This window comes from Marmota marmota, unplaced genomic scaffold (assembly GCF_001458135.2).
Source record: "Marmota marmota marmota unplaced genomic scaffold, marMar, whole genome shotgun sequence".
In the NCBI taxonomy this organism is placed as follows: Eukaryota; Metazoa; Chordata; class Mammalia; order Rodentia; family Sciuridae; genus Marmota; species Marmota marmota.
The window spans coordinates 1328762-1343093 of record NW_026000119.1 but is presented as its reverse complement, the minus strand read 5'-3'; the positions used below and the strand labels follow the sequence as shown (position 1 = coordinate 1343093).

General features: G+C 33.4%; 1 protein-coding gene across 8 annotated transcripts in view; it reads right to left on the bottom strand.

Annotated features, from left to right (window-relative positions):
- Positions 1-14332, bottom strand: part of Wdfy3 (WD repeat and FYVE domain containing 3) — a 221872-nt gene that overhangs the window by 136830 nt on the left and 70710 nt on the right. For 6 of the 8 annotated variants that reach the window (XM_048784724.1, XM_048784720.1, XM_048784721.1 and 3 more), the window contains 3 exons: positions 9812-9865; positions 6250-6359; positions 2447-2608 (listed from right to left, as the gene is read on the bottom strand). In XM_048784724.1, coding sequence (XP_048640681.1) covers positions 2447-2608; positions 6250-6359; positions 9812-9865 — 326 coding nt within the window. The remainder of the gene's footprint in view (positions 1-2446; positions 2609-6249; positions 6360-9811; positions 9866-14332) is intronic. The other 2 variants (XM_015499206.2, XM_015499207.2) reach the window with 1 other exon arrangement.

Here is a 14332-nt window from a genome sequence, read left to right as displayed (position 1 = left end):
GGATGAGAGGTGGGAGGGAAAGGGAGAGAGAAGGGAAATTGCATGGAAATGGAAGGAGACCCTCAGAGTTATACAAAAGTACATATAAGAGGAAGTGAGGGGAAAGGGAAAAATAATACAAGAGGGACAAATGAATGTCAGTAGAGGGGGCAGAGAGTGAAGAGGGGAGGGGAGGGGAGGGGGGATAGTAGAGGATAGGAAAGGCAGCAGAACACAACAGACACTAGTATGGCAATATGTAAATCAATGGATGTGTAACTGATGTGATTCTGCAATCTGTATATGGGGTAAAAATGGGAGCTCATAACCCACTTGAATCAAAGTGTGAAATATGATATATCAAGAAGTATGTAATGTTTTGAACAACCAACAACAGATGCTGATATCTATGTATACACCTAATTTATAAAATAATCCAATTAATATGTTACTTTATATACAGAGATATGAAAAATGTTGTTCATATGTGTAATAAGAATTGTGATGCATTCTCCTGTCTTGCATTTAAAAAAATAAAAGCAATTAAAAAAATAATAATAAAATTATTTCAATAAATATTCATGAAAATGTAAAAAAAAAAAAAAAACCCTTTGCTATGCTTACATATAAAATGCAGCTTCCATTTACTGCCTAAGACATTAGTTCTGTAGAATGGCTTTAATGAAATGGGGTTGCTATTCTAAAAAGCAAAGACTAATCTTCCATATTCATCAACAAGGTCTTCAAGCAGTTTTCATTCCTATACCACTTATTTCTTCACATTTTTCCCACAGTTTTTCTCATTAGATCTGATTTGTGGGTCCGACAAGTCTAAATTCTAGCTCAGTTTCTGCCATTTGCTCACATGATCATTTTGGGGGAAAAACAAAAGCTCTGAAGTTATGGGATAGATGAGATGAGATGTTAACCACAAGCACAAAAATATCTACTAAAGCAAATGTTGTATTAATTTAGTATTTTATTGAATAATACCAAGCTTTTCCTTCCAAAAATTGTGTTGGCATCCCTCTCTCCCCCTGTGCTTTCACCACTAGAACCTGGTAAAGGCAGTTACTGAATCATGAAACCCAAGGCGATCATGCTACTGTCATCTATACCTGGCCCACCTCTCTACCTCAAATACATTGTCCTCTATTTTCTTTCTACATTCATGGCAACAGTAGCAATAAGACTTATTTTTACTTAAGTGTCTACTTTGTGCTGAGCAAAGAACCAAAGCTTTACACATTAGCTCATTTAAACCTTACAAAGATTCTTTAAGTAGATATCACTTTCATTTTAAAGGTGCATTTCAGGTTACACAACTTCAGAGGTGTTGATTCAAAGGTGCTGTTGTTGCTTTGTACTGTGGTAAAAAAATTCATAAAATTTATAATCTTTTTTAAAATATTTTTTCAGATACAGTTGAACACAATACCTTTATTTTATTTATTTATTTTTATGTGGTGCTTAGGATCAAACCCAGCACCTCGCATGTGCTAGGCCAATGCTCTATCACTGAGCTACAGAACCCTAGTCATCAAATTTATAATCTTAACCATTTTAAGTGTGTGGTACAGCAATGTTAACTATATGCATGTTGTTATATAACAGATCACTAGAAATTTTTCATCCTGCAAAACTGAAATCTTATACTCTGTGAACAACAATTCCCTTTTCTTCTGTCTCCATAATCCCTAGCAACCAGCATTCTATTTTTGTTGTTGTTATTGTTGTTCTAATCGTTAATAATTTTAGATACCCGGTGTAAGTAAAATTGTGAAATATTTATCTTTTTGTATTAAATGTATGTTTATACTATATTAGACAAAACCATGGGCAGACTGCATTCTATTTGTTTGTAGGTTGCTTGTTTTAAGTTTTTTCTCCAAGAAACACCATCATTTTTCCCCATGATGACTGACTGTATTAGGAGACTAACTACAAAGTCCATTAAACCTCGATTTACCCACAATGCTGTTGGAAGAATAGTGGTAACAGCGGAAAAGAGTTTTCAGGACAGGGAAAAGAAGAAGTGTCAGAGGCCACTAAAATCAACTGTCTTTTATAAGTTAAATATTTACAGGCTAGAGAATTCCTGCATATAAACAGCTACTGAATAAAATTTCTTGACATTTTAAGAAACGTTGCACAAGTCTTAAAATGACTATCAAAAAACTTTCCCTTGGTTAGTTCATTTTGAAGATGTTACGATATATCAAATGTAATATTAATAATATCTGTTTAGAAAAACAAATTTGCTAATGCTTCAAATAGCCTTAAATTTTTTTTAACATTCTCTCTGCAGATATAAAAAATGCTACAGTTATATGAGATAAAATCACATCATAACAAACAGAATTAAATACTATAAAAATGGAAATAAGCAGAACATTCACTTCCGGAGTGTACCATTTCATTTTAAATAAAGGTAGGGAGACACCCAGGCAAACAGTCCCTTTCATACCTGTACAAAAACTTTCTGGAGTAGTCCTCGACGTTCTGCTAGAGGTAGCTCATTCTGTGCACCTCCAACTGCCTCAGGCACATGTGGAAGGTCAAAAAACAGATACAAACATTTAACCAGGGTGGAAGGCACTGACATCGTTGTCATGCAGTCCACGGTTTTCTGAAAAAAATAAATAAATAAAATAAGTGAATAGACAAATAGGCATAACAGTAATTGGTAAAGGTGAAGGACTCATAAATTTTAAACCAATTTTTTTGTTATGTAATATTATTTATTAAATTTGGTACTTGTTTGTTAAGCAGCAGCATGTTTCAAAGAATATAAGCTTTAGGATTTTGAGGAAAAGGCACTTAATAACCATGAACTTGGGGAACTATTTATTTTTCCTGGGCCTCACATTTCTCTATTATAAAATGGATAGAATGTTACATACATCTTAGCTTAATGTTATGGTTATATAAAATAACAAATGCAAAAGACATATGAGCACTAAAAATATTAGTTTACTACTATAATTTTTATCTTTAGTCTTATTACAGATTATTGAAGCTGGAAGGACACTTGAGAGATACAATAATCACTGACCTAACTAAATACATCAAACTTATCATTTTCTTTTTTAAAGGAAGAAATTCTAGACAATATTCACCCAAATTTTCCATGATGTGGTTTTGTATAAAAAATCTTGAACTGGAATCAACAAGTTGGTATCAACTGTTCATTAGTTTATTTAGTTTCTCATCAAAAACTTATTGAAGGGGGATAGTAGAGGATAGGAAAGGCAGCAGAACACAACAGACACTAGTATGGCAATATGTAAATCAATGGATGTGTAACTGATGTGATTCTGCAATCTGTATATGGGGTAAAAATGGGAGTTCATAACCCACTTGAATCAAAGTGTGAAATATGATATATCAAGAACTATGTAATGTTTTGAACAACCAACAATAAAAAATAAAAAAAAAAAACAAAGTTGAACATGGAAAAAGAGGTGCTATAAATAAAGCTTAAGTCAAAGAAAAAAAAAAAAACTTATTGAATGCCTAGGGTAAACCTGGCAGTGTGCAGGAGGCAGGGAATGCAAAGACGAAGCAGCCCTGCCCTTCAGAAGGCCACAGTTTACTAGCAAATCTAATAGATTTGTAAGAACTACTATCTCTGAAGTCTAACAATGGCAGCATATAGAGGCTAACATAAAGCGGAAATGATAAAAACACTGCCTGAAATGAAACAGAAAAATACACAAAATTAAAATAAGGAGGAAAGATTCACCTAAAGACACAAGGAAGTTAGGACATATGATGTATACAATACACTTAAGACACCAGAGTTGCAAACTGCTGATTACTGAAAAGCCACAAAAATAAAAGCTAATCTTTCAATTAAGTGTTCACTGTTCAACAGGTGTACCTCAACTACTAGTCAAGTCAACACTGAGATAGATACTATTGTCCTATGACTCTGATCTTACAAAGAGGCAACTGAACCTCATTATTTACATACCTTGCTTCAGGTTAGAGAGCTAATCAAGTGATCGATAAAGTGTGTAAGTAAAAAACCTATGAAAATAGTTTCACATTCTAGTTTGACTTTTATTTTACTGGCAATGAACACCCAATTAAATGTCACACTCAATTAAAAAGTGACACAATCAGAATTCAGGTATTGGCTGGTGGTAGTATATATCATAAATTAATATAGAGAGCCAGGTGGCAAAGGCAATTAACTAAAACAGAAAACCATATGCAAGATCGGGCCTGAATTAATGCAGTAGCAGTATGAGGGAGAGGAGAATGAGCTTCAGGAACAATACCTTGAAAAACCTAGCTTCTTTCTAAATATCCAATATTATTTTCTGCCTCAAGAATACTAAGTCCCTGCTCTATCCAACTACCATTTATTATCACTTGCCACCACCATTTTTAGTTAAAGTGTCTGCTATGTCTCAAACGTTCCCTTTAATTCCTCATTATTTCTCCTACTCTTATTTTAAAAAAGTTCTACTCTCACATTTCTATTTTAATAGCACTAAACATATGCCATTATTATATTTTATGGTACTATCTTTCTCGCTTTCATCTCTGTCATCTGTATGTTGAGTCAGGACCACATTTCCATCATCTCTGTATCTCACTGTCGTCAGCAGAAAAATGGCACTCAAACAAACAAACAAACAACAACAAAAAAAGCAGCTCAAAGTATAACAGTATATTTGCTTTTAAATGTATCATTTTCCACTTAAGAATACTACTAGCTTCCCTTTCCCATTAAACAAAGCAGTAATTTTTTTTATTTTCATCTTATCACAGATAGATTTAAGGTATAGGTTGGCATCCCAACTAGTATTTGGCAACACTGATAATTGTTGTAAGTGATTTGGTTTCTCCTAATTCTTTTCTTATACTTTTAGGGGTGTGTATTTGTGCATGTTTAGGATAATCCACACTACTGAGTTTCTAATGTTGTTAGGTATCATGAAAGGACACAATCTGCTCACAAATGAGAAGGAGAGAGAAAACATCTAAAGAAAATATGAATAAAACTAAGAAATATTTCAATTAAAAACTTCATATTAAACACATTAAATCAATAGTAATTATTTAAATTAAATTTTGAAGTTTCAATAACATGAAGATATGTTACTTCAAACCAAATTTTGATACAGCAGCACAGAGGCACTTACACAATCAGTAGAAATAGAATTGGGATTTTGTTAGTTATCCAGCACAGTGACTGATATCTGAAAACTGGACTATCTCAGTTTATGTAGGGTGAACCACCATTTCTATTTGCCTGGAACTAAGGGGTTTCTATGCTAAAATGTGGAAAGTCCAAGAAAACAAGGACAAGTTGCTCTTGCCGATTCCCTGAGTAAAACACACAAAGAAATAAAATAGTGAATAAACAGAAAGAGACTATTCCAAGTGCTAACTACTTTAGGGCTAGTGACTAATTTCAGGACACTGTAAATAAAAAGTATGTATTATTTCTGCATGGAGCACTAATTATAATAGGTGTCATAGTCACCTTTATTAAATGATGTGAGGTGTTTAAACTCTGCTGTAATGTGGACAATAGACATGTCCAACACTGGTACTGAATTTTATAGGTAATTCACTCTGGATCTTCCTACAAATAAACCTTCTTCATTCCAACAATATTGAAGACCAAAAATCAGGTGTCTAAATGGCTCATAAAGAGTATGTGTAAGATGTACCATGTCAGATAATTAAAATTGACTTAAAGGAAATAAAAAGCAATCTCTAGAATAAATCAAGTGAGAAGGGAAAATCCATTATCCTGAAAATGTCAATATCTCCTATTTTCTATTAATACCAAAAACATTTTACAGTATTTTCTGTGTCATTCACAACTTACCAGCTGAGTGGAATTAGATGAATAGTGATTTTCTACCTTAGTTTCCCTAACACAGGTTATACAAGTGTTGGTCTAGGCCTGATGAACCCAGAGCTCCTAGGGTACTTGCCTCTAGCCATGAATAGTCCAACTCTGCCTAGCATGCTGTAAAGACGGCATCAGATTTTTGTGTTATGACAAAGATAGAAACCACTCCTCTAAGTCATGCATTTTGTCATGAATAAAGTACATAAAATACTAAGTTAAGCTTGTCACAGAGATTATAAGAAACACGAAGTAATGTTTTAGAAGAGTTAGGAGAACACAAAGGCCAATCATATTATCTTATTTGGATACAATGATCAACTTAATAAAAAAAAAAATCCCACAAGAAGATAACAAAGAGTACATTTGTCAAAAAATGAAAACTAAAAACTGACCTGACCAGAGGATGCCAACAAATTAATTGTTGTCAGAAGCATCCAGCCTCTACTGGCTTCTTCACTCTGATTGATCTCCAGGAACTGGACTATGGCCCGACTTGCAGCCTCTATAAAACCAAAGAGAAAGCCATTAGGTTGCGGGTAAAATCAATTATAAAAAAGTTCTTCTTAAAAATCTACCAAGAAAATAATCATTTACTAAGCTGATCCTTCTTATATCAGCACTATCACACACTCTATGAAAAAAATTTAAAATTATGATGTTTTAATGGTATACATAAAAACTAACCTCACTAATACAGAAATGTGAAAGTCAACCTATATATATTTTAGCAAAAAGAATGACATAAACTAATCAACAAGAGTCATGGGAAAGGGTGAAATAAGAATTAAATCTGCCTGGAAAACATGTACACGTTAGTCTAAGAAATGGGAGGGCTAAAAGGCATGGAGAGAAGAAGCAAGGCACTGGAACAAGTGGGGCTAGAGGAATGAGCCTGCTGAACACGGATCAAGACCAAGAACTGTGTTAACACTGTTGTAAAAGAGCATATGTTCAGAGGCAGAGCCTAATATCAACAGCAGTGATTAAAAAAAAAAAAAAGACACCTGATTATGAAAGAAAGCAACGTAAGGGCTATGGCTGACTCTTAGAACAAATACAGTTTCCTGGGCAAAGTAGAAAGGGCTATTCTAAGACTACCCATCTAGCTGTAATGCATAAGGCAAACTGGAAGAACAAGGACTGGTGGAAAGGAAATAAAATGAAGAGTCTACCTAGGTAAAACCTGAGAGGCTGACAGCAGGCATAGAGAAACAGAGATATAAGAGAAAGTCATGCACAGAACTGTTGTTGAGTGAGCAAATTTAGCTGGTTATGTTTTTAGAGAAGAAAAAATGAACAAATTCTAAACATGCACTTAATTTTATCTACACAGTTTTCCAATATTTATATTGATTTATAAGATGAATTAAAGTTATCAGAAAATAAGTCCAAACTGTTCACTATGCCTGAAAGACACTGATGTATACTTAACTTCATAAAATAGAAGCAGTAAAATTTAGAGGCTCAGATGTAATTTTTCTTCAATTTAACCCATTCAAAAAGTGCTTTATTAGATAACTGAACACAAGACCTATATATGATTCTATACAGACATTATTTCCTTATATTCTTCCATTTGAGAAAACATTTTACTGGGACAACTTTTAAAATAGCTTATTTTATTGAGTCTAAATTATAATTAAATTATATTGAAGTACTTGTGCATTTAACTCACTTAATCTTCACAAAAACCTTGAGTTATTTTCTATTAATATACCCCTCATTCCAACATAAATCGAGAAATGGAGAGGATAAGCAATTTGCCAACAGCCACATAACTAGTCAGTGAACTCATTTTCGAATCTAGGCAATCTAAGTCTATAAGAGATAAAGATAGTGATTAACAAAAAATTACAGGAAACGAGGGAAGGCAACAGAAGCCTGGTTTATTTCTAATACCTTAATATCTCCTAAGTGTTGAGGTTATTGTTTTCTTGTATTAACTAATTTATAGTCTCTCATCCCTATCTAGAAAATAAACACCATGATTAGACTCTTTGTAAACCTCGTTCACTGTAAATCCTTGGTATCTAGCACATTACTAGCATATAGACAGCACATCTGAATGAATCAACCTAACTAGACCAAAGGAATGATTATAACAGAAGGACACACTGAGCTCAACTTCTTATACACACCAAGAGTTTGGGCTTAATATGGGTAAGAAAGATTAAGTTTTAAAAAGGGGAGTAATACAAAGAAAGAAATATTTTGGGTTATCTAAATTCTACAGATATACTGTAAGAAAAAAGGCAAAACAATTATTTTGGGGGTTCAAGAAGCTAGAAACTCATAGTTAAGGCACATTTTGAACAAGTTAACAATACTAACTTAAAAAAAAAAGCTGTGCAATTATGGACGTTTATTATTATTCAACAGACTGTAAAATATAAACAATGGAAGCAACCTTATTTTGAGAACCAAAACACCAAAAATGCACTTTTGCTTTAAAATAGTTCATTATCTGTTCAATGGTGGGTATTTATAGTTTAAGTACGTGGAGATTTTTGTTTTAGTTGTCAATCAACATAAAGGGATTCAACAAGATAAGAAGACAAATGATAGTTAGAAAGGCAATATTCTATTAAACATTATAACATGCTGCACAGATTGTTGGCTGATAAGACAATATAGTAAAATAAACCAAAAAGAACCAAAATACTATAATCATTCATATGTACCCCTTTAGTATCTTTATCAACTTAATATTACCAATTATTCTACTTGAAGAGAAGCTGGAAAGATCACATAAGCAGAAGCATGCACTCCTGTTAGCTAGCTATGTGTTCATGCTCATCTAGATAAAGCTTTTTGGACACCACTGTGGCCAACTGATGTAGGTGAGTCCCAAACCCCACTGACCTATCTATCTTTACATAAGAAGTGTATTCAGAAGAACCACTTTTACTTTTACCCACCAATTTAATTATGCTGTCATTCAGAATATCTCAAAGATCTCCAACTTTTCATTTTAAATTAAGTAAGCTGGTCACTTTCAAAATACATAAATACTAGCATTTAAAGCAGTGCTTATAAACAAAAAACAACATGGTCTTGGGCTGGGGTTGTGGCTCAGTGGTAGAGTGCTTGCCTAGCATGTGTGAGGCACCGGGTTCAATTCTCAGCATTGCATATAAACAAAATAAAGTCCATTACAAATAAAAATAAATAAATATTAAAAAAAACATGGTCTTAAAAAAATTATGTACAGTCTGAGGTGTAGCTTGGTGGTGCATCATTTGCCCAGCATCCACAAGGCTCTCTGGGTTTGGTCCCCAGCAGGACAAAAAAAGGAAAAACAAAGCAAAACAAGAAATATAAAAAAGAAATTTTAAGTAACTCTTCTATAAATCATATAGGTTCTTAAATCCGAGGGAAAAAAGCACTTCTGGAATAATCACATTGCATTAAGATCTTTTAATTTCAATAATATACAACAAATACAAATTTAAGTAATGATTTAAGCAAAGGCTCTAAGTGTTAATGAAAGACATTAATGTTAATTCATCTTCAGAAGCATCAATCATTTGACTCAAGCTTTAGCTTTCATACTTCATTTTGATAGTTAAAATGAAAAATATAGAAATAGAGTTAGTAGAGGTCATAAATAGATTAAATAAATTAAAATGTAGACAATTTAAAGACAAATGTAATTTTCCAGCCTACACTGAAAGATTATAAGTGAGTTCAGCTAGACAGCATTCAGAATGATCATAATGCAAAACTTGTTAATAACAAGTGCAATACCATAATTCTTTAATGCCTCAGGATGATGGTATGAGACATGTCAATAGTATTATTATACTCATTTCATATTAATGAAGAAACAAAGTCCTAAGCAGATCTACCCTTCCAAAATAAATTCCAAACATTAGTCAGAAAACAGTATTAGAACTCATAGCTTTCATGCTTCTTTTTACTTGATACATGACCACACCTTGGGAATTAAATTACCTGAAGGTGTTGTGGCTCTGAAATCCTTGGAGGGCAGCAGGGTACAGAGTTTTTCTGTTTAAAAAAAAAAAGGCTAGGTTGTCTAATTGGGGCTTCGCTACATTCCACCAATCCCATCATAGGAGTACTGTGGTCAACAGCATCTAGGCTTTCATCACTGAGGTGCCATCTACTGGGAATTGTACCACTAGGTTTAATAGAGCTTCCTCGCAAGTAGCAAAGTCATTAATAATAAACTCAAGATACTATTTTTATATAGGTGTGAATTTTCTGCTTTACTAATATAAATTGACCATATACCTTTAGAATTAAGCAGAATCAATATAGCAGAACTTAATAACTCATAAATAGATTAAATAAATTAAAAATATAGATATTTTAGTGGAGAGAAATCTGTGTACAACACAGCCAATTATGTTTTATGTGATGTCTCCTCAAATTAATTTAAGACAGTCACTTTATATTTATAACAAAAGTCACACAGAGGCAACAACCAAGAAAGAATTAAAAGGAGAAAAAAGAGAAAATTGTGAAGATATTCTAACGTATAATCGAGAATCCATGTATTCATTTTGCTTTTGATATTCCCAAAAATTTTTCCCTTTTTTCTAACTTCTGATAGATTTAAACAGCAGAATTGTTGGCACACCTGGTTCTGTCTGAAGTATCTAGTTAGAAGGGATTTGACAAAGACTATGTGGGTGGTGATTCAGTGACACATACAAGATTTCCACACCAAACTCAGAAGAGTCCTAGAAAAGAAAACTTGTCCTGGTACAAAACAAATATAGTCAATTTCCAAAGGAATAAAGAGGATTCATTTTTTAGAGAAAAATTATGGTGACTGTAAATTATGACAAAATTCCTTCCAAAGATAACTACCCATAAAATAAAATAAAAAAAACTGTATATGTTATCTAAAGTAGTCAAACTCACAGAAGCAGAAAGGTGAATAGTGGCTGGAAGTCAGAAACTGGGAGTGAGGGAAATGAGGAGTTACTGTGCAATCAATATAATTCAGTCAAGCAAGATGAAAATGTTCTGGAGACTGCTATATAGCATGGTACTTAACAATGCTGTACAGTTAAGAGAATAGATCTTATATCATGTGTTTATCAACCATGATAAAAATGAATGAATGAATAAATAAATAAATAAATAAAATATCAAAGAGATAGATGACTTAGGATGTACCTAAATCCTAAAAAGTTAGAAATTTATTTATACTTCCATGAAAATATTTTTGATGACACTGACCAAAAAAATCTTCCAGCATTCAAGATTAAAAATGAAAGAATAAGGATTCCCATAACCAGAGTTCTTTAAGGCCAACTGAAGAGATATCCAGAATTATACTCTTCCCTTAAAAATCAGTAAGGCTGGCTCTTTCTCAAAGCATCAGAGAGGGGGCAGGCAGAAAAATCCTATGTCAAAAATCAGTAAAAATTTATCAAACACCTAATGTGTGACGAGCATCTTCTAGATGTTAGTGATACATGGTGAACACAACAGACAATAAAATAAGTAAATATCATAAGATGATGACAAAGCCAAAAATGATACACAAGTGACTGAATACATAGACGATTAGAAGAACTATTTGACAAAGAGTGATTAGGAAAGGTTTCTCTCATGAGGAAGTAACACAATGAAGTGAATCTTGTAAGAATCTAAATGAAGTTCAAAAGTTTAAAACTACAAATTACATGATATAAAAAATTGTATCTTAAAAATCCTCAGTAGTGGGCTGGGGTTGTAGCTCAGTTGGTAGAGCATTTGCCTTGCATGTATGAGGCACTGGGTTTGATCCTCAGCACCACATAAAAACAAATAAATAAAATAAAGGTATTGTGTGCGTCTACAACTAAAAAAACATGAATTAAAAATCCCCCGTAGTAGGATGTCAAAAATAAAGACAGGGGCTGGGGATATAGCTCAGTTGGTAGAGTGCATGCCTTGCACGCACAAGGCCCTGGGTTCAATCCCCAGCACCTACCTACCTACCTACCTAAATAAATAAATAAAAATATATGTTAAAAAATAAAGACAGGCAAGTGAAGGGCACAGAATACTACTATTTTGGCAACTTTCTATGAGTATAATTATAAAAATTAAGAAAATATTTGTGTAACTATTACTATAAGTTACAACAAGACATCTCTATTTAAGATATCTTTTGGTACACCTAAACATAACCCTGTTAGTATAAAATCATAAAAGAAGTTAAGAAAACAAAGTTCTACTGTAGCAAAATTTCTCTCTACAGACATGCAGATTGGGTGTTTAAAAAGAGAGAGAGAAGTAAAAAATAAACTATTAGAAATTATTTTCTAATCTAGAATGTCACCCAAAAAGAAAAAAACTGGAGACAATGTGTGACAGAGAAATTTTCCTTTATATCATCTGTTTAAAGTAACTAACTAAGCATAAAATACTAATCTTATATACCAAATTTTCACTTCTATCAGAGTAACTGAGATCAGGAAAGACAAAGGCAGATGTAATTTCATTTTAGCTGGAAAAGGGAGAAAACAGGGACACATAATTCATTTTACCACCATTCATTAGATTTGTTTCAAGGACTGCAAATATAATTAAAACCAACTCACTTTAAAATCTATAACCAATTCATATAATGTATTACTTCTCAATAAGGGATTTAATCCTCAATCTGAAATCATTTTAATGGCTATTAAATCAACATATGCACAACAGGTTCCAGTTAAGATGAACATATGCATTTATTTCTCTTCTTTCCTGAAATGCCATGGATATAGACCAAAAATTCATATGTGAAGCCATAAACTCCAATGTGATGACATTTAAAGGAGGGGCCTATGGCAAGTAATTAGGGTAAAATATCATCAGGAGGGTAAGACCTTCATGATTGGAATAGTCTCCTTCTATGAAAAGATGCCAGAGGGCTTGCCCTCTTTTTCTCCTTCATGTGAGCCCAGTGAGAAGGTGATAGTCTACAAGCCAGGAAGAGAGCCCTTTCTGGAACCCAACCATGCTGGCAGCTGGTCCTTGGACTTCCAGACTCCCAAGGCTGTAAGAAAATATATTCTTACTATTTAAATCCATGGAACTTTGTTCCATTAGCCTGGGTAGACTGATATATCCACTAAAATGGTCATAATGGGAATTTTCTTTTCAAAAAAGGCATAAATCTCTAAGTACAAAGAAAACAGGAAAAATGAGAGAAACAACATTTGGGGTGCTAAAATAGAAGAGATTAGTGGTAACTGATTTCAACAAACTCTAGAATCTTAGAGCAGTGCTCAGGGAAAGTGAAAAAGGAACCACTGTGGAAAAGCTCAGGAACTGACAGTACCAGATACCTTTGGAAGAAGAAGCAAGTATGAAACTACACAGGGAAGGACTGGTGGAAAGTATGTTTCATAGAAGTTAGAGCCCCTGGACTCTACCACATGGGCAGTGGACTGGAGGTTTATTCAATGGAAAGGGTAAGAGAAGAAGTTTGCATTGGGATATATTACAAACATTATGGACACACAGGAAAAAAAACTTATATACTGAATGTTGAGGTTCCCCAAACTTTCCTCCGACTTGGCTTCCAATATGCTATGTATTATCTAAGCAGAGACTGGACAATTCTCTAGAAATTCACCTGTATCAGGGGAAAAATTTTAAAAAACAGCCAGGCAAGATTACCTTATCCAGAAGTCAGAGTTGCAAGCTTTACCCATAATTAAAAGGCTACCCATACGCTCCATTTGTATATAAGAATGGATGGTCATGAATGAGATATGAGGACATTCTTTACCATCAAAGTCAAAAGAAATAGAGGGAGGGAGGGAGGGAGAAAGAGAGAGGGAGACAGAGAGAGAGCTCACATAGAAGAAAATACACCCATGAGAGACTCGAAACCAATAAAGAAAACAACTCTTAGAAATGAAAAAAATATAATGTCACAAGTGAAAAATACTCCATAGAAGGGCTAAACGATAAAATTGAGGTGTTTTCTTAAAAAGTAGTTAAAAGACAAAAAATAAGAGGAAAGATAATAAAATGAGGATTGTCTAAGAAGAACATCTGACAAGAAAGAGAAAACAGAGGGGAGGATATTATTTTTTAAAAAAATCATTAAACTTTCCCAAAATTAAAGGATATAAAGTCCCAGACTGAAAGGGCCCAAAGAGTATTCGGCATAATCTATAAAAATAGGCATACCCTTAGGCATGTTATCATGAAATTTTAGAACAACAGAAACAAAGATTCCAAAAGTGTCTAGATAAAAAAAAAAAAAAAAAAAAAAAGTTTAGCAGCTCCCAGAAAATAGAGAATCTAGATAGCTTCAGAAAAACTCAGAAATCCAGAATATAATAGAGAAATTACATTTTAGGTTCTGAGATAAGATCATATCCAACACAGAATCTGACTCTCACTGAACAAGGGATTGACATAATACAGTTGAAGTTTATCCAAAATCTTTGAGAACTCAGCTGGGCTGCCTGGAGAAGGAACTAGCTAAGATACTCAACATCTCCCCACAGCGGG